Source organism: Lycium barbarum, chromosome 2 (assembly GCF_019175385.1).
Source record: "Lycium barbarum isolate Lr01 chromosome 2, ASM1917538v2, whole genome shotgun sequence".
NCBI classification, from domain to species: Eukaryota; Viridiplantae; Streptophyta; class Magnoliopsida; order Solanales; family Solanaceae; genus Lycium; species Lycium barbarum.
The window spans coordinates 52,433,973-52,453,960 of NC_083338.1; the positions used below are offsets into that span (position 1 = coordinate 52,433,973).

The following is a 19,988-nucleotide window of genomic DNA, read 5'->3' on the forward strand; positions in this document are numbered from 1 at the left end:
AATGCCTCCCAATCAAGTAAGGTCTTCATTTCTATACTACAGTTATATCGAGCATTTCCTTCTCATACAGTGGCATACCTAAGTGTTTTCCCCCTAACCTTTACTAAGAAAGGCTAAATGTTTCTTACAGCAACAACAACGACGATAACAACATACCCAGTGTAATCTCACAAGTAGAGTCTGGGGATAGTAGAGTGTACGCAGACTTTACCGCTGTCTTTATAGGTAGAGAGGTTGTTTCTAATAGAGCCTCGACTCAAGTAGAGGTTTCTTAATCAAAAACCAAAAAGAAAGGATAAAGGTTAACAAGACAACTCCTAATCCTTAGTAATATGCATCAGCCTTTATAGCGAACTCTTTAGAAAAATCAGGGAAGAAATAAAAACAATTGGTAAGGCTTGGAATGTGATATGGACGTCTTATATATAAGATGATTAAAATTTAATAATGTTTTAGCGTTTATGATCAAACTTGCCCACGTTTTGTATGCATTAAGGACTATATTCGTTAAGGAAAATATAGGGAGAATCAAAATAGTCCAACCCTCATACTTGAAGGACCTTTTTGATCATTTTCTTTTTTAAAAGTGGTTATTTTTGGGGCTTTAGTCAAAAGGAAAAAATGGAAAAGATATTGGCAACACATCCCACAAACCAGCTTTTCCTTGCTCTGTGCTGGCCTTTTTTACCATATATTAAATGCAGTATCAAAAGCAAGAAATTTTGTTACACTTACTCCTTCACTGATCCAATGAAACCACAAGCAATATAGAACGCCTTTTTGGGGCTTTCAATGTAGAACCAATCAATCAATCAATCAACTACTCTTTTTTTCTTTTTCAATTTTTGGGTATATATATATATATATGATGCTTTGTGGTGCAATTAGGACAGAGATACAGACGTGGACACGTGATTATGACAGGATTCAATCACTTGCAGTTATATTAATCTATATTCAGATTGGTTGTGCACTTATTGGATCTCTTGGCGCATTATATAATGGTGTTTCTTTAATCAATTTGGGTATTGGGTTGTTTGCATTGGTTGCTATTGAGAGTAGTAGTCAGAGTCTTGGTAGAACTTATGCTGTGCTTCTTTTCTCTGCGATTTTGGTGGATGTTTCTTGGTTCATTCTTTTTGCATCAGAAATCTGGTAAGTTAATTTTCATTCTTGGTTCACTTTCTTGTTCAATTGAATAAAATGATTTAGTGAATCTTTTTAGAACAGTAATCTACTTGTAGTTTCTTGCCCTTCGATTTCTGCTCTTTTTTCTCAGACTGTGCTCTATCATGCTGTTTATAGTATTTTGTCATGGCTTATTCGCTTCCGTTATTTCTTTTTTGTCCTTGTGCCGAGGGTCTACCGGAAATGGCCTCTCTATCTCCCAAAGTATGGGTTAGGTCTGTGTACACTCTACCCTCCGCAGAGCCCAATTTGTGGGATTTCACTGGGTATGTTGTTGTTGCTGGTAATCTAGAGAGTAAATGGGGAAGGATTTCGCTTGGGAAGGGATATAAGAAGACATTATAGAATAATGAATCTTGAACTGATTGAAGAATTTTATGGCTTTAAGGGTCGTTTGGTAGGATGTATTAGAGAAAATAATACATGTATTAGCTTTGGTATTATTAATCCCTTGTCTGGTAGTGTTTTTCAACTTATGACACCCTATTCAGTACTATTCTTATACATAGCGAACTATTGCATTAGTAATACCAGTACTATTCCTATTCTAGTACACCTTATTCATTTAATACAACAAACCAAACAATCGATAAAAAATAATGCTAGCATAACTAAAGCATTACTAATCCCAGCATTACTATTCAGTCCTATTCTTATACACCCTACCAAACAACCCCTTAGTGTGTTAAAAATGGGACTATAAACCACTTATAAACATTTCACTTGAATATCTTTTGTGGTTTAACTGGCCTATTAAGTTTAACAGAATTCACTAACAACTATGTTGCCTCATCACCTTGTGCTTGTTAAAAATCTCTAGAAGTTTGAGAATCACCCGCTTACGGTGTCCTTATTTAGAGGTTATTTAATACCAAACTTGTTATGAACATTTTTGAAGACCAGAGAAGTGAAACCTTAATGAATGCAAAGAATGTTTTTGGGGTTTCATAATGTCTTGATAATCATATGATTCATTGTGAAGTTTGAGGTTTTATTTTTTGGAAAGAACAACATCTAATTTGACTTTGATGATCCATTCTTTGAGAAAGTTTATTTTGATAAATTATGCAGTATCTCCTAATTGATAGACGTATTTCTATCTCATCGAAATAATATGTCATCTATCCAAATACGTTTTGCTTTTCGAATTAAGTACTTTTCTGAAGATGCAAATTGTTAGAGTTAACTATTTGTCTGGATAAGTGGTCGATGAATTAAGATATTGAACAAGCATGTGTATTAGAAATGGAGTGAGTGGGCTATGGTGGAGTTCAAATTGATATGTAAATTGTAATCTCTAGCTTTGATATATAGCATCCTTGCATTTATTTGCGTTGAAACCACCATGGGTGAGTAACAGAAAGATTGTTCATTTTAACCCTCAGGGGTTGGCCTGGTGGCAATTGACTTGAGCCTTGGGGTGCTCCCTTTCAAGGTCTCAAGTTCGAAACCCGCTGGGTGCAAACAATTTCTGAGGGCCATCGGACTGGGGAAAACCCTGAATTACCCGTGGTGCACTTGCGGGAAACTCCTTGCCGAGGGCCTGTGCACCCCCGGGATTAGTCGGGGCTCAAAGAGACTCGGACACCCGGCGCTAATAAAAAAAAGAAAGAAAGATTGTTCATTTTTATGTTCTTAATTATAGCTGTAGATTAATTAGAAAGCTTTAGTTAATGCTTTAAGTTGGAAGTTAAATATACCAACACGGAGCTGAAAATTCACGAGGATCTAGAATTAGAAGTATGATACTAATTCATGAGGAAAGATGAAGTTTGTAAGGGTTCTCACAACTAAATGCGTTGGTTTAACTGTAAGATTGGAGCAATGTAAGAGACAAATAATGGATATCTTTACTGATATATGTCTCTTTAGGACCAATGTAAGGCTCTACAGAGATGCTCCAATTGTTTCTACAAAATGAGCTGAATATATAGGTAATTAAACTTGAATATATGTGGTTCTTTCATTTCTCACATCAGGGTTATATGTGGTTCTTTCATTTCTCACATCAGGGTTAAACTTGTACTTTGGTACCAAAATTGATGTTGGATGTTGAATCTGGACTGACCTGGAATTTTTGTCTGAAAAAGAATATGAAAAAGGACTTGGGTTTAAAGACTATCCAATGCAAGCGCCAAAGAATGATTAAACGGACAAGGTAACTGATAATGGGTTTTGACTAGTGAAAAGAAATGGAATTCTGAGACTTGCGTAGCTCCCTGAGGATTACATTCAAAGGTTAGAATTGCCTTACGCCATTCAAGATGGAGCATTATTTCTGTAAATTTCTCGATTGACCGAATGAATGGGAGCTTATAATGGTTATTGCCTATTCTAAAAGGCGATATCTTTTGATCCTAAATGAGAATTTTATTATCATAAAGAGTGCTGGTGTGTACAGAAGGATTACAAAGAATAACAAGCGTTGAATCAGGGGGGTTCTTGATATTCCCTTTTAGATCAGTAATCTAGAGATTTTAAAAATAGAATAAAGATCAGACACCAAGAAGGTGATTAGGATGTACAAGGTTGGGCTGTCCCCTACGCGAAGATAACAACAAAAGAAGGGGATAACCTCTATACAAAAGATCCTATCCTGAAGGAGTTAATGAAATCTATCATTTTGTGTATCTCATAAACATCCTGGAGTTTACACCAAATAGCTAGCATTCACAGGGACCTATGTTTCATCTGATGCCAGTGTTTGCTTTGCCCTCAAAGCTCCTAAAATTCCTTTCTCTCCATAGTACCCAAAACGCACAGGTTGAATAGTTCTCCAGATATCTTTCATGAGCTTGTTTCTTCCTTAATATCCCCTAGCACTAAATCCTTCATAGAGCTTGGCATGACCCATTCCAGACCAAACAAATCAAGGAACAAATCCCAAAGCTGTCTGGCAACTCAGCAGTGCAAGAATAAATGGATTTTATTCTCTTCCTGTTTGTTACAGAGGTAACGTCAGTTACATCATGCAAAAGCCTAAGAGGGGTATTGAATATTAGAAGGATTTAAATGGGACAATTCCACTTTTTCCCATTCCATTTACATGTGTCTGAGTTATAACACTAAAGTGACAGAGAGCCTTGGTCTTTGACAGACGTGTCAGTTTGTGGCTCTTCTTGTTTTTTTTTTCTTCTAAATTCAAGACATTTACTTATTAAACACCAAGTCAGTGTCAAAGAATATGTACATATTGTGGACATGACTCAATTTTGAGTCATCCACAATTATCTACCAAGTTTGACCAATTTTTTTTTTATTTTGAAACAGTTAACATTCTATTATAGACAAAGCTACACCAAAGGTGTACTTCAGTAATACTTACAAGTAGTGGTTACAAAGGTAAAACCTACCACCTAGGACCTTCACAGACAATCTAAAACAGTGACAATGTCCTTAGCCTCTTGAGGAAGGTCATGAATACACCAAAAATAGAAAAACACTAGACAATTCATTTTCAATTTCTGAAAGGAGATACTCTTGTCTTTAAAACATCTCTGGTTTCTCTCCTTCCAAATTGTCCACCAAATGCAAGCTGGGACAATCTTCCATCTCTCCCTGTGTCCCGACATATTCCCATCTCTATTCCAGCTAGCTAGAACATCCAATGTACTCCTTGGCATAGTCCACCTGATTCCCCTCAAATTGATGAATAGCTGCCAAAGTTGTGTCACTTTACAGTGTAAGAAGAGATGGTTTATTGTCTCTGCTTCAGTCTCACAAAAAAACGTCTGGAACAAAGCTGAAGTCCTGTTTTCATCACTTTGTCCTGAGTTAGGACAGCTTGTCTAGCCACTAACTAAGAAAAACAAACCACCTTGTGTGGAATCTTCACTTTCCATATCATCTCCCAAGGCCAAAACCCAGGCTGAGGTCTTATATATTGTAAGCACTTATAAGCATATTTGACAGAAAAAGACCCTTTCTTTTCCTTCAGCCAGACTAGACTATCTTCATTAGTAGAAAATCCTTGAAAAGTTGAAGGGTGCTATAGAAATCTGTCAACCTCTCCACTTCCCAATCATTGAGTAGTCTTCTGAAACTGAGATTCCACCCTTGGTTGTCCCTAGCTTCCAAAATTGTTGCCCCCTTCTGTTTGTTCAAGTTATATATATCAGGAAACATGTGTTTTAAGGAAAGTTTCCCAATCCAAACATCATTCCAAACGGATGTTTTCCCTATATTGCCTACTTTGATCCTGGTATTTTTCCACATTTTAGGCCACTGATTCCTGATGGTTCTCCACAAGCCAACAGCATAAGGATTCTTCACTTCCTTTGTGACCCAGTGACCTTCCATTCCATATCTTGACAGAACAACCTGTTTCCACAAAGACTGTTCATTTGAAACAAATCTCCATAGCCATTTCAACATAAGACTTTGGTTTTGTGTCCTCAGGTTCTTAATACCCATTCCTCCTGCTTGCTTACTGGTTATGACTATCAACCACTTCACCAAATGAATATTTTTTGTCTCACTGTTTCCTTGCCATAGGAAATTTCTTCTGATGGTATCCAGCTTTTCAGTGACATTCACTGGCATGGGAAATACAGACATCATATAGGTTGGCATGGCATCAAGAACACTGTTAATAAGAGTCAGTCTACCTCCCAGAGATAGGTATTGGCTCTTCCAATTAACTAGTTTCTTTTCACATTTCTCCAACACTGTATTCCACATATTCTTAGATTTACTCTTAGCACCCAGTGGCATGCCAAGGTATGTATAGTAGGAAGTTCTCCAATTCTGCTTCCCAAGATGTTGGCCATAGCATTAATATTTGGCACCTCATTAACTGGATACACAAAGCTCTTCCCCCAGTTGATGTGAAGTCCAGATATAGCTTCAATGAGAATAAAAATAACTCTCAGGTATTTCAATTGGTCACTTTCTGCATCACGAAAGATTAGAGTGTCATCAACATATTGAAGGTGAGATATTGTCACTTCTTGATTCACCCCAGCATTGGTCTTGAAACCCCTGATTCTGTTGTTAATCTGAGCTGTACTCAACATTTCACTAAGTCCTCTCATTGCTAGAATAAATAGAAAAGGGGATAAAGGGTCCCCTTGTCTCAAACCTCTTTCAGAGCAGAAGAAACCAGAGGGTGATCCATTGATTAAGACTGAAAACTTGACAGTACTTGTACAAAATTTTATTCAGTTGGTCCATCTCCAGCAAACCCCATTTTCTCCAAAGTCTTCCATAGGAATTCCCAGTTTAAATGGTCATATGCTTTTTCTCTGTCAAGCTTACACAAAATTCCGGGAACCTTAGAAATCTTCCTCAAATCGACACATTCATTTGCTATCAAGATGGCATCCATTATCTGTCTTCCTTTGATAAAAGCCATTTGTTGTGCATCCACCAATTTAGACATGACTTTCTTCAGCCTGTCAGTTAGCAGTTTAGAAATGATCCTGTAACAGCTACCTATCAAGCTAATTGGTCTAAAATCTTTCAGTTCTTTGGCACCCACCTTCTTGGGGATCAATGCTATGAAGGTGGCATTGAAACTCTTTTCAAAATAGCCTTGCTCATGGAAATTCTGAACCGCTGCTACCACATCCCCTCCTACCACATCCCAACAATGAGAAAAGAAGGCCATAGAGAAACCATCTGGACTAGGGGCTTCATCCCTTGCACATGAAAAGACACAATCTTTAATTTCTTGTTCTCCAAACTGTCTCTGTAGCAAGATATTATCTTCATCATTGATCATATATTGTACTCTGGGATTGAATTCTCCATGTTTCTGTTTCAGAGTATAAATTTTGATAGAAACTAGTGATCTCCTCACTAATCTCTGCTGGTTCATCTACCATAGCCCCTGATCAGCAGGCTATCAATGTTGTTATACCTCTTGTGACAGTTAGCAGTTTTATGGAAAAACTTGGTATTCCTGTCACCTTCTTTGAGCCATAAAGCCATGGATCTTTGTCTCCAGGCCACTTCCTCCCTTTTGATATTCTCCTCAAACTCCACAGTTAGGACAACCCTCAGGTAGGCCTCATCAGTCATAAGTCTTTGGTCTTGTATCACATCCAATTCGGACAATTGATTGAGGCACATTCCAGTATCAAAGGACTGTGATCTGATGTGACTCTTTCTAGAACTGATTGCTTGATTTTTCTGAAAGACACTTCCCATTCTTCTGAAATCAAGAATCTGTCCAGCCTTACTGCAATGTCATGCCTTTCCCCTTTTTTCCAAGAAAACTTGCTACCTACCAGTGGTAGGTCCTCCAATTCCATGTCCTCTATAAATTCAGATAGATCCTCCATTGTTTTATTGAATCTTGTACAATTCTTCTTCTCAGATGGAAATCTCACAGTGTTGAAATCTCCACAGATCACCCAAGGCCCATTAAAAAGGCTTCTAACTGCCCCTAGTTCCCACCACACCTCTTCCCTTTCCACTCTACCATTAGGAGCATAAATACTTGGCAAATGCCAGCAGAAATCCTGTGATTTGCCAGTAAATTTGCAGGTGATACAGTAAGCACCCACCTCACATATTTCTCCTTCCCAAATGCTACTGTCCCAAAGAATAATAATGCCCCCTCTAGTACCACTAGCCTCTAGTTGTGCGTACTTCACCCATCTATTAGCCCATATCTCTGATAATATCCCCTATGTCACCTTCCAGCTTGGATTCTTGAAGACAGTACACATCTGCCCCCCATTTGCTCATCATATTTTTTATTTTCGACGTCTTTCTACGATCATTAAGGCCCCTCACATTCCATGATACTATGTTAACCTTCATTGATTTGGTTAATAAAGCATCCCCCCACTTCTTGTACCTAAACTCACAAAATTACTGCCCGGTTCCAGATTCTTCAGTTCTTTAGAACCCTTGCCTTTTGGAGGCACTGGAACAATAGCAACAACCTTTTCTTTCACATCTTGTCGCTTGCCATCAATTTTCATAAATAATTCCAGCGCCGCTTTCTCGCAGCCCTGAAAATGAACACCAAACTCCTCGCTCATTCCGATAATATGTTGTTTGACCCAAAAAGGGATCCCTTGGTCTGAATCCGAGAGAACTTGATCGGTTGAGTTTAACGGAATAACATCCTCAATAGTTAAACCTCCTTCTTCCTCCAATTGTAGATTCTCCTCTGCTAATGCCAACAGAGGTTGAGAGTCATCTATTTGGATAATCGACATATCATCGTCATCTTTTTGTTCATCAAGGTTCCCCCTTTGATATTGCATGGCAGGAAAAGAATTGGGTGGTGATGGATTTTTGTTATTGAGGGTCTGGGCAATTTTGGGGACTTTGGGGACTGAGGGAAAATTCTGGTTGGTGGGTGAAGGTTTGAGAGGTGCGGCTATGGTGGGTATAGAAGAAGATGAAGAAGTGAATTTTGTCGCCTCCCACAGCGAGAAAGATTCAAGAAATTTGGAAGCGGTTGTCTTCAGTTCAAGCAGCACTGGATCGATATGAAATTGGGGCTTAATTGTTTGCAAATTCTGATTCTCACGTGACAGAGCACGAGTTTCATTAAAAAAAACCTCCTGCTTGTCTGGTTCCTCTATTTGTGAAAAGGCCTCAAAACGATCTGGGCCTAACAAAATTTTTTGGCCTGAAATTTTGTTCATCAGAGGAAAGTCACGTGGGGGACTCACGTGCTTCCTTTTTGAATTTGAAATCTCCTCTACAACTGTCTTTTCTCACAAAACCCTCGATAGCTGCCGGGTAAACGAGGGTTTGCCACTTTCACCGTTGTCTTCTCCGATGGAGTAAACCACCGGAATTTCAGCCCAGATCTAGATAGTGAAGTTCATACCTTTGTTTTTTTATTGTCTCTTCCTTCAGAATACTGCAACCATCTCCCCTAATTTTGACCCTAGCCCATTTGAGGTGATTTCGTAGACACGATATTTTGTTTTTACTTTAAAAAGATGAAGCAGAAAATCCTTAATGCTTTTACATCATGTTCACTACTCTCGAACATTTTCCTACTTCTTTCGTTAATTCAGTCCGTAGCTCCAAATTAGACAACATGATGTAGTTTTCCTTATTGTCTTTCTTTCATGCCGATCCTCAGTAATCTCCCGTTTGTGATTACTTCCTCCATTGTCCTTGGTAACGGCCATGAGTTATTGAACAATGAAAATACAGGGTTCATGATCAAACCTATAGTGCAACAAGAGATAATTAGTATTCAAATTTTTCACATGCAACTCCAACTCATACTATATCTTCCTTCGTTTCTTTAGATTTTTTCCTTTAAAATAGTGTCTTCTACTTTCCCTCAACGGTGTGGCCTAGTGATTAATGAAGTAGTTGAGAAGAATGAAGTCTCAGGTTCAAATCCCAGCGGAGATAAAAACACTAGGTGGTTTCTTCCCATCTGTCTAAGCCTCAGTGGATAGAGTTACTGGTCGGTATCTGTGTTTGTGGAAGGTAGCAGGTACCCCGTAGAATTAGTCGAGGTGCTTACAAGATGGCCCGGACACCACAATTAGAACAAAGAAATAGTGTCTTCGACTTGTAAACCAATCAAAAAAGCTATATTTTTTGGAGATTCGGTTTCCACACCTCCATTCTTAGCTCCTCTTTCTGAAAGTACAAGTAAAAAGATTGTAAAATATTTTGCCCCTACCTCCCTCAATATCATCTTATCTCCTTAGTTTGCATCTTTTTAAAGTTATTTTCCACCTTTTCTTCTGCATAGATGTAGGAAACAAGTATGCATGAACTTTTGCTTGTCTTGTTTGATTTTTCCGAATCCACCAAATCCCCTCGCGTTCAAACCCTAGGTTTGATAGATTATTAGTGCATCATCATTTGGAAGCTTTTTTCCTCTAGATGGGCTATCAATACTTCTTGGTGAAGGAGGTTCCTCTTTTACGTTTAAGGATCAATGCGCTTTCCAAATTCATTTCTTTCCTATTTAATATATCAAATATGGAAAATATATGAGGGGGAGACACTCTATCAAATGTTATTGAAGAAGTATGAGCTCCTGTTGCGCAACATAATAATATTTCTAAAAGAATTGCCTTGTGTCCCCGTAGCATAAATATTCCTAGACTAATGATATGTATTTACCCTATATCCTATCCTATTTATAAAGCAATCAAGTGATAGGCTAATAAATGGGTGTGTGAGTTAATTATCAATGAAGTAATTAGCTTCTAGCTTGAGTTCTTTGCATTCCTTTGACTATAAGTAGTTCTCGGTGCTAAAAATTTGGTTCAGCTCAACTTATTTGTTATTGTTAGGAACCCAGAAACTTTGCTAACCTTAATCTGTAGACTTCCAAACACAACACAGAAATAAGAGCAACACTTCAACTATTATTTACTGCCAACAAATAGAATAAGTTTTACAAATAGAGAAAGAACTTCATTACATCTAACAACCAAGGTATTTTGAGGAACCTTGACCTCCAAATCTGCCAGAGAAAATCCTATAGGAAAAACTATCTTTCCTCCTTCTAAGTACAATATAACACATAATAACTGCCTAAACTGCTAGGTAACTACTAGAAATACATACATATAATAATTAATTAATAAAACATTTACAATTAACCATTTTCACCTTTTTTCCTGCGGTTATAGACCCTAGTGACAGCAGGTCTAACAGTTACGCTGTAAGCTGTTCTATTGGTCACTTCATGGATATTTTTGGTTTGGTTTTAGTAGTATCATTTGCTGCTGCATCACTCTCTAAGATTGTAGGTAGAGCCAGCCTTCACTCATATATTGTGTTCTCAAACATCCTTGTACGGTAAATTTACCACAGCTCTTGAAATGTTAGAAAAAGTGAAATCTTTCTTCCTGAACTTCATTTATTCATGCAGGAATATTTCGTCTGGGATTTATGGAACCTTTGTTATCTTCTCGGTGAAACTCACTCTCTCCATGCAAATTATTGGGTTTTGTGTGAGATTATCATCTTCACTATTGTGGATTCAAATGTATAGGTTGGGTGTTTCTCATATAGAGTGCGCAGTTCCCCGAGAAGCAGATAGTGATATGAGAAACAGTTTTCTCAATCCTGCAACTCCTATAACTAGACAGCCATCCAATTCTGATGATGCTCTAGGTGGTTCTGTATATGATCCTGCATATTATACCTCCTTGTTCGAAGACGGTAAAGACGAAATGTATTTTTGCAGGGTACGCAGCTCTACTTTGGCATTTCTTTCCTCTCTTTCTGTTATCTTTTATATATCATGTGAATTTGTCCTGTTTCAGTTGCTTTTAATTGTTTAAGTGATGTGGACATTGAATCTGATCTGTTTCAGAAGTATTTGAACTCTCCATGGCATATTCCTCCAACTTGTTTGCCTTACAAAATTTTACAAATATATGGAACATAATGGATGTTAAATCTTATTAAAAGCTTGATATAATTGGGATTCTGACATGGTGAGTTGACTGGAGGAAGTGCTGACCTAGTTATGCTTGACTAGAGGAAAATACGGATGAAATAAAGAAGAAAAATATTTTGCTCAACCCGCGAGGGTGGCTCAGTTGGTTGAGCATGGGGCTTTCATAATGGAGGTCTCAGGTTCGAAACCCCCTGCCTATGACAGCAGGGGATTTTCCTTCTGGGTCAAGCTCGTCGCACGGGGCTTGCCTAGTGCGGGTTATCTCTCTTCTGTGGTTTGCGAGCTATTGTGGTTTGCGAGCTATTGCATAGGAGCTAGGTTTACCCTATGCGCACCCGAAGGGTAGCGGCTGCGGGTTCCCATGTCATCAGTGAAAAAAAAAAATTGCCCATATGCATAATGATTTTTTTTTTAATAACCGCGGTGTCCGGCCAGCTTGCGCGCACCTCGGTTAATTCCACCAGATACCTACCACCTCCCACCAGCAACAATACCAGGTAACTCTATCCACCAAGACTAGGATAGATGGGAAGAAATCACCTAGTTTGATTTTATATGGTTTCATTTTTATCATTTAGCTTTTTCATCAAAAGAACATGTGGTCTGGTTTTGGGGATATTTAATAACGAGGTATGTAATGCCTTATTCAATATGTCGGTTCTTTGTAATTTCTTGTGACATACAGTACACATCTCTAAACAGACTCCTAGCGACACAGTTTATCTTCCAAATTTGCTCAACTATTTCAAACAACACAACATGCCCAGTGCTCAACTATTTCAGAAAGAAAAAATTGGTAGAAAGATTGTATAAGAAAATCATGGTTGTGTCACAAAATGGGATAGGACGAAGATTCAAGGTATCAATGAGCAAGTGGCAGAAACACTTGATGTTTCGAGTTCCAGAACACTCAAGTCTTACACGGGAGGTAATTGTAGGGATTCCCTTTACCTATATCAGGATAAACGGAAAATCAGGGTAACTAAGCCTCATTTTCTAAAATACCATAAAGCTCTATCGCAGAATAGATTAATAGTCATTAGAAGAAAGCTAATTGAGACGATTTTGTGCATGTTAGTTCTCATGCTTAAAGCATGATTGTCATCGTGATTTGAACATTTGATATTCTTTTTGATAAGTAGTTAAAATTTTTACAAGTTTATGCACTAAGCCAGTGCATCAGGCATAATTACCGGTTTTGCAACCCCTCTATTGTGTCTAGCATTCCATCAACATCATGTTCAATAACCAGATTGCTCCAGAAAGCTAACAAAAAAAATTACATTTCTGTTTATGGCCGTGTATGTTTCTCTTTTTGCCTTAAAAATGTCTGCTGTTTCTTTCAAGCCAGACAGTCCACCAAATGGCTTGAGGTATGGTATTCCATGTTTTTAGAGATTTCTTTCTAAGCCCCTGTCTGTTCCAACCTTTCAAGAGCTCAATAATAGATTTTGGCATGGTCCAACTCATGCCAAGAATGACCAGAAACATGTTCCACAACTGCCTAGTGACCCTACAATGAGGGAAGATCTTTAACTATTACGATTCAAATGTTTTTTTTTATCATAAGAACTGCATAGGCCATGTCTTTCTAGTTCTTTCTTCTTTAACTGCTAATTTGAAGAATGTTTGTCCTGAAATGTTCAATTGTCAAGTGAGGTCCCAGGATTAGCTGCTACAGATCTTGCTTTAGACTGAAGGACCTTAAGCCATTCCGAGGCAAAGTCAGTCAAGAAAATAACGCCTAGTAGAATTCGATCTGCAAGTTATCTGTGCGAGCATCAAATAAGTTTTCAAATCAGACTAGATGAGGTTTTCCAAACCATATTCATAAAAAAGATCTCCATCTTTTTACTCCATTCGTATGTGACAGTTTGACTAGGCATTGAGATTGAGAAATTTATCTTACTTATACTACTGTAAATACTTACCCGCACCAGGTGTTTACACCAAACCATGTAAATTTACTATACTTAAGTAGTTAATGAGGTGAGAATGCATGTTAATAGACCATGACTAAGAGCTAAAAGCCTATGTACTAACACTTGTCATGCATCTATTGACTTGGTGTAGAACACTGGATGCGGGTAAGTTTTTACCTTTTTACTACCTCCAATACAACAACAACAACATACCTAGTGTAATCTCACAAGTGGGGTTTGGGGAGGGTGGTGTGTACTTAGCCTTACCCCTACCTTGTGAAGGCTGTTTTCAATAGACCCTCGACTCAAGTAAAGCACATCAAATGAGGTTCGAAAAGGAAATACAATAGTGAATAAGCCTTGCTGAAAATAATGGAGGAAAGAACAGTAGCAACAACAAATAATACAATAATCGAAGCAAAGGAAACAACAGGTAATAATGTCTAGGGTAATGTCCTCGGTAATCTGTAGGTGTCATGCCTATCTAATCACCTCTCCCCAATACTTCTTCGGCCTACTTCTACCTCTCCTCAGACCCACCATAGCCAACGTGGCATTTGTGCATTTCCTCTTCACATCTCTAATCATTTTGAAAAATTGAATTTGTTTTCAAATATTTGACATTTTAGAAAACCAAGAGTCATTCCCTCCCCCCCCCCCCTCCCCCTCCCCACCACACCCCCCCCCCCCCAACAAAAAAAATCTACTGTTACCCTAGTGAATGATTTACTAACCTCTAGTTTGTATTATGTGTCTTTTAAGGTTCTTGGACACCCTTTAAGATAGACACTTGATAGCCTTAATCATAAGAGTATTTGTCTAAACTAGCTTTTGTTTCTCTCTTAAACTTTTTCCTTTTTTAAAGGTTATTATTTTCAGGTCTGTTCAAACAGCAGCTACATAGTCGATTAAAAGATTAACTATCTCTCAGTGCATTAATCTCTCCCTGGTCCATGTCTCTCTCTTTCAAGTATGATTCTCCATCAATCCTTGTCTCAGTGAACCTCAATGAAATTAAATTGGAGCCAAAATTCCAAATGAAAGTTTTCTCCTCTTAAACTAAAATCTCAATGGTTTCCACCAAAAATTATTCTAAAAAGGAAGGTTTAACTTACTTAAACATCCAATCAATTCAATTAGATCTAAATATGCTTATTGAACCTAACAATAAGCATTCTCAAGTCTTCATTGATGGTATTTGGTACATGGATGGAGATATGCTTTAGATCTAATTACATTAATGGAATTTGGTACTCAATCTTTTAGCCATGTTATTTAAATATTTAAGAAAGTTAAGTCTTCATAACTTTTGGTGTGCAATGTTGAAATTCTAGTATAAGAGGAAAAAACAAATTCAAGTTGAAATTTTGGCTCCAATTAAATTTCATTGAGGTTTATTGGATAAGAGTTGATGGAAAGCGACATGTAAATAGAGTGAGATGGATATGGGCGAGATCACTATAATTACAGAAAGTTAATATTGTAAGTAGCTGATGTTGCTAATCAGAATAGATCTCAAAGGTCATATGTCCATTTAAAGAAAAAAGCTTAAGGGAGAAATAAAAGGTAGCTTAGACAAATACTCTTATGATTAAGACTGTTAAATGTCTTTCTTAAAGTGTTGTGTAAAAATCTTAAAAGTCAAAAAATATCAAATTAGCAGTCCAAAAGTTAATTTGATGAACATCATGACTTAAATTTGGATTATTAAATGATAAATACGTTTTTAGGACATCCTAAAATAGAAAGAGTGCCTCGTAAGTTTGGAGAAAGAGGAGTACAATGTTACCAGTTCCTTATGTTTTTGGTGTAAAGAAAATAGTATAGTTGACGAATTACAGTTAGTAGATTTCATAGGACTTTTGTAATTGGTATCACTCTGTTGCTTTCTTTTTGGAGGTGGCCAGCATATCCCTTACTGCTGAGGAATACAATATTACCTGTTTCAAAAAAAAAAAAAAAAAAAAAAGAAAGATGAGTATCTCTGAAGCTAGTAAAAGCAGAATAATACATCTCTGTTGGAGAAAATGTGGTGGGCATTTGTTACAAAATCCATGCCTACTGTGGTAGTTACTCTAAGATTGAATGCATATTTTTCTGTATTTTGGAGGTTTAGCTGAGTCATGATTAACTAATAAATACTTTTTATGTTATATTTGATGGCCATTTTATTCTCATCCTGTTGTTTCTAGGGTAGTCAAAATAATGGCAGTGTGACGGGATCACCTTCTACGGCGAAAACAATTCAATTTAAGCGATCAATGAGCAGATCTATCCGCATCACTGACGTGAGTTATCCTTAATATGTTTGACGTTGTCAAGTTAGCTCCTCATAACACTCAGTTTTAGACTTCATATGCTCTAAATGTTGTTATAGATTGCTATGTCTTTATTAGTTAATATAGTTAATAATTGCTCAACGACACTTTTGAATCATGAAGAGCACTTTGAGTCTCGGAAACCTTGTAGTGATAGGAAAGTTTAGTCCAATATATAGTTGACTGCCACTGAATATTTTCATCAATCAAATAAGTGTATCTGGGAAGTTCTTCCGGATCTCATAATCAGACTAATCTTTTAGCGTCAATTGTGAACAACTTTAAAGTGTTCAGTACTAAGCAAGAGATAGTGCCCTTGTGATTGCTGTCCTATATCTATAATAGTGGTTGCAGATCAACTTACCTATTATTATTTAGGGTCTCAAGTGACAACAAAAACCAGAATATATATTCCAGAGAGACCTTCTGGGTCGAGATTTTGCAAGTCAGCCAAATGGGGACTGGTCCTATTTCTACTATTGTAGTAATACCAATTTTACGGCTGAAAAGGCTTCAGACTTATTTCCATTTATACCTCAGAGACCATGTAGTCTCTACTAGCATATCTGCAGAACATTAGCGTCTGGTAGAAGTGCAAGTCCTTTCTGCTGCATTTGAACTGCTTTGAGTTTTCAATAGGAAGAAAACTATGTCTATTTGAAAAGTATACTTTTTGCATTTTTTTAATGACATTTTGCATTTTCTTTTGATGTAGTACTTACATCGATCTCGGTGACAGGGCCAAAAAGAATCCGTTACCATCATCTTATTTGCTAGCTAGTTTCTCATCTTTTATCTTAGTTTCATCAGATTATATCTTAACACCTAAACTGGAAAGGTGCCTAGGTCCACTATTAATGCCCCCTATAAAAACCCATCAATTGTCAGGAAGCTGTTTGTTGAACTTTTGGAGATGAAGCTGTGTGTTGCTTTAGTTTGACTTTGCCAACAATTACTCTCTTTTGATCTCTGAAATCCTTGTCAATTTGTTTCTGACGGCAGATAATTCTTTGGTTTAAGTTTAATTTGTCAAAATGATTTGAAGCCTGTAAAGTCTTGTTTCATACTCGCTCAGCTTAGCCGTCTCATAAAGATCTTTGTGACATCACCATAACAATCTCAGTTTTACATACCTTATCAAAAAAGGAAAAAAACATTCTCAGTTTATTCATATCCCTCTAGTTAGTTCACCCCCTCTCTAGTTTTTCAAAATTTCATTATGGATTGCTTCTTTGACTTTCTTTCATTCTTTTGTTTTTTGGTTTCATTTGATAGTAAACTTACAGTTTCTTGGGCATATTGGTTGCTTGCTACCTTAATATTTCCATCTACATTGATCAGGAGTGAACTAGAACCGCACATGCATACGAACAAAGGAATCTATATTCTGCATATTGATGTCAATTAACCTTATATAGTTCTCTTTCCTTTTGCTTCACTTATTTCTATTATTTAACCTCATTAATCCTTTTTTATCTACTGGCTAAAATTAACGTCCCAATCCCAGCAGCTTTCACCTTTAGTTCTATCTCCATGTCAACCTCATTCCAGCCTCTCCTTTCCGATTTTATTTCAAGTACAATACGCAACAGCTACAACTGCACCTCAATTTCAAGCAAGTTGGGATTGGTTGTCTGTATCCTCACCGTCCATGTCGCTCCGTTTAAGCCCGTCAGTCCAACAATATAAAAGATAGTTTCTCTAGCACTGAAAGTTCTCTGTATTTTTTATCGCATAAAAGACTTCCAAGTAATATTGGACCTAAGGTAGACACACGGGCAGATCCACAATTCGATATGTAGTATTCATGGGAACCCAGTAGCTTTTGTCTAGACCTTGTATATGCATTAAGAAATCTGAAAGCATTGGTGTAATTACTGCTGTTTTACATAAGAACATTTGCCTCTTTTGATTCATAGTTGCAAAGTTATAGCTTGTCGAAAAAACGGATTTGGAATTATCTTTCGTTCCAAGGCGTAAAATGATCTTGTAGCACTTACCAACAAGGTCCTACCCTGATTAGTATTACGCCAAAGAAACCCATTATAGACATAAGAACACTATTAAAGTTATCATACCTATTTTTATCCGAACCCTAGAGTGACCCTGACACAGACATTGCTCCTTTAACTATGGTGCTGCTTGATGTATGATTTTTATCCCAACACTATTTCTGCTTCCGATGAGCTTCATTTTGCTGGTAAAGTGGATAGGATAAGTAGCTTCCTTTTCGATATCATTCAATTTATGATTGGCAGAGGAGGTATTGCTGCCAAATTGACTATGTGGGTGTTAAATAGATAATCTTTTTAGTATCTAATTCTGAGGATAGATTCTTTTTCGAACTCATTCATTATGTTTCATTTGCAGGATGACTGTGCTGCAAGAAGTCCCCAGTATGTTTGAATTTGGTTGTTTTACGATGAGCATTTTGGAAACGTCCATTCTCCATTTTTTATCTGGAGATTTAGTTTGGTCACTCGATTCGGCAGGTTTGTGTATGGTAGTGAGTTCTGTACAGCAATCAAATGGTAGTATTCTTTTCCAGGATTATACAAATGATAAACCTCATGTTTTAGTTTTCCTGTAAAGATAATCATGTAAGTTGTTCTGGCAATGCATATTTAACGTTTCAAGTAACTTTCTTGAAGATGTCTCAATATCAATTGAAGATAGGTTTTGAATTTTATGGCATTGGTAATTGGCTTCTATATCTTCCCTTGTATCTTCCTCACAGCAGTATTGGGCTTGATTGATTCAACTCAATATGTCATTGGACCAGCTGTTGGCTTATTATCAGAATATATAACTGCCATATGCTTATATCCTCAGCATTGAATGATAATTTTAACACTGTGCATAGCCAATCAAAATAATCACATGAATTAGGAAGTACAGACAAACTTGAGAAATGTCGATCCATGATTTGGGCCATATGGCACGATCCTTGAAATTTACATAAACGTGTGCATTAATTCTTCTCAAAAGTAACGACCCATCAATTTTTTTTATCCATAATGTATTTGTCGATGGAAGGGGAGCCTTGGCGTAACTGGTAAAGTTGCTGCCATGTGACCAGGAGGTCACGGGTTCGAGCCGTGGAAACAGCCTCTTGGAGAAATGTAAGGTAAGACTGCGTACAATAGACCCTTGTGGTCCAGCCCTTCCCCGGACCCCGCGCATAGCGGGAGCTTAGTGCACCGGGCTGCCCTTTTTAATGTATTTGTCGATGCATCCCCCACTGTATTGATTATTGAAGAATCCAAGTTATCTGGTACCGTTATACAGAAATTAACAGTATAAGGATTGTAGAATTCAGAATTATAAAATTATATTCAGAAATTTATTATTTGAACTAGAATAATAAGTGGTATTATAGTATTCGGCTTTACATATTGGTGCTATTGCTACAATTCTATTCTTCTACTAAATGACATAATGTTCTACAGAATTGCTAACTATCACATGGCAAGACAGAAATGTGATGCACTTATAACATCGAGGAAATGAGATCTCTTGCCCTCTTATAATATGAATAGAAGAAAATGACATCTTCAGATCTCTTATGTGTTATTTTAGATCTCTTATGTATAAAAATGAAGATCTTCTGTAAAAAAAAACGTAAAACTAAAAACAAATTATAAGTGGGCTACAAAACCATTGCTCCCCCACTTATCACATATCTCCGTGTATGGTACGTGTTGCTCTAAATGCTCAAATTTTAAGTGAATTATATATGGGTAAAACTGAAAATAGTCATATATATATATATGTTAATGTGATTTTTAAAAATTTAGTACTCATCGATACGAGGTACACGTACAGCATGCTTATCCAAACGATTAGGGATTAGTACTTAAAGAAAGAGGAAGTAAAAAAGTCAAAATTTAATTAAAATGTTAAACCAAAAAAGAGTCTACTAGGATTGATAAAGAATAGCAAATCAAGAGAAATTAAAGAAAAAGAAAAAGAAATAAAAAGGATTAAAATTGAAGCGAAGATACGTTTGAAAGCAAAAGAGCAAAAGTTGTTGGGCTTGATGCAGAGAGCAAAAGCGTGTATATTACACCCAGAAAGCAAAAAGCTAAAAGAAGAGAGCAAAGCGTGTAATAAGCGGAAAAAGCTAAAAGAAGAGAGCAAAGCGTGTAATAAGCGGAATTGAACTCGGACATTTGGGTGGAACATTTCGCCCTTTGCCAGTGGCAC

At 37.1% G+C, this 19,988-nt stretch overlaps 1 protein-coding gene across 2 annotated transcripts; it reads left to right on the plus strand.

Annotated features, from left to right (window-relative positions):
• Positions 1 to 629: 629 nt before the first annotated feature.
• LOC132626502 (uncharacterized) lies at positions 630 to 18,491 on the plus strand. 2 transcript variants are annotated; one of them, XM_060341411.1, is made up of 4 exons: positions 632 to 1,155; positions 11,009 to 11,327; positions 15,657 to 15,752; positions 18,153 to 18,491. In XM_060341411.1, exons 1-4 carry the CDS (start codon positions 866 to 868, stop codon positions 18,186 to 18,188), a joined length of 741 nt encoding a protein of 246 aa, XP_060197394.1. In that variant the 5' UTR covers positions 632 to 865; the 3' UTR covers positions 18,189 to 18,491. The 2 variants fall into 2 exon arrangements, with proteins under 2 accessions (XP_060197395.1, XP_060197394.1); XM_060341412.1 differs by lacking the exon at positions 15,657 to 15,752 and having other exon boundaries at positions 630 to 1,155.
• The last annotated feature ends 1,497 nt before the right edge of the window (positions 18,492 to 19,988 follow it).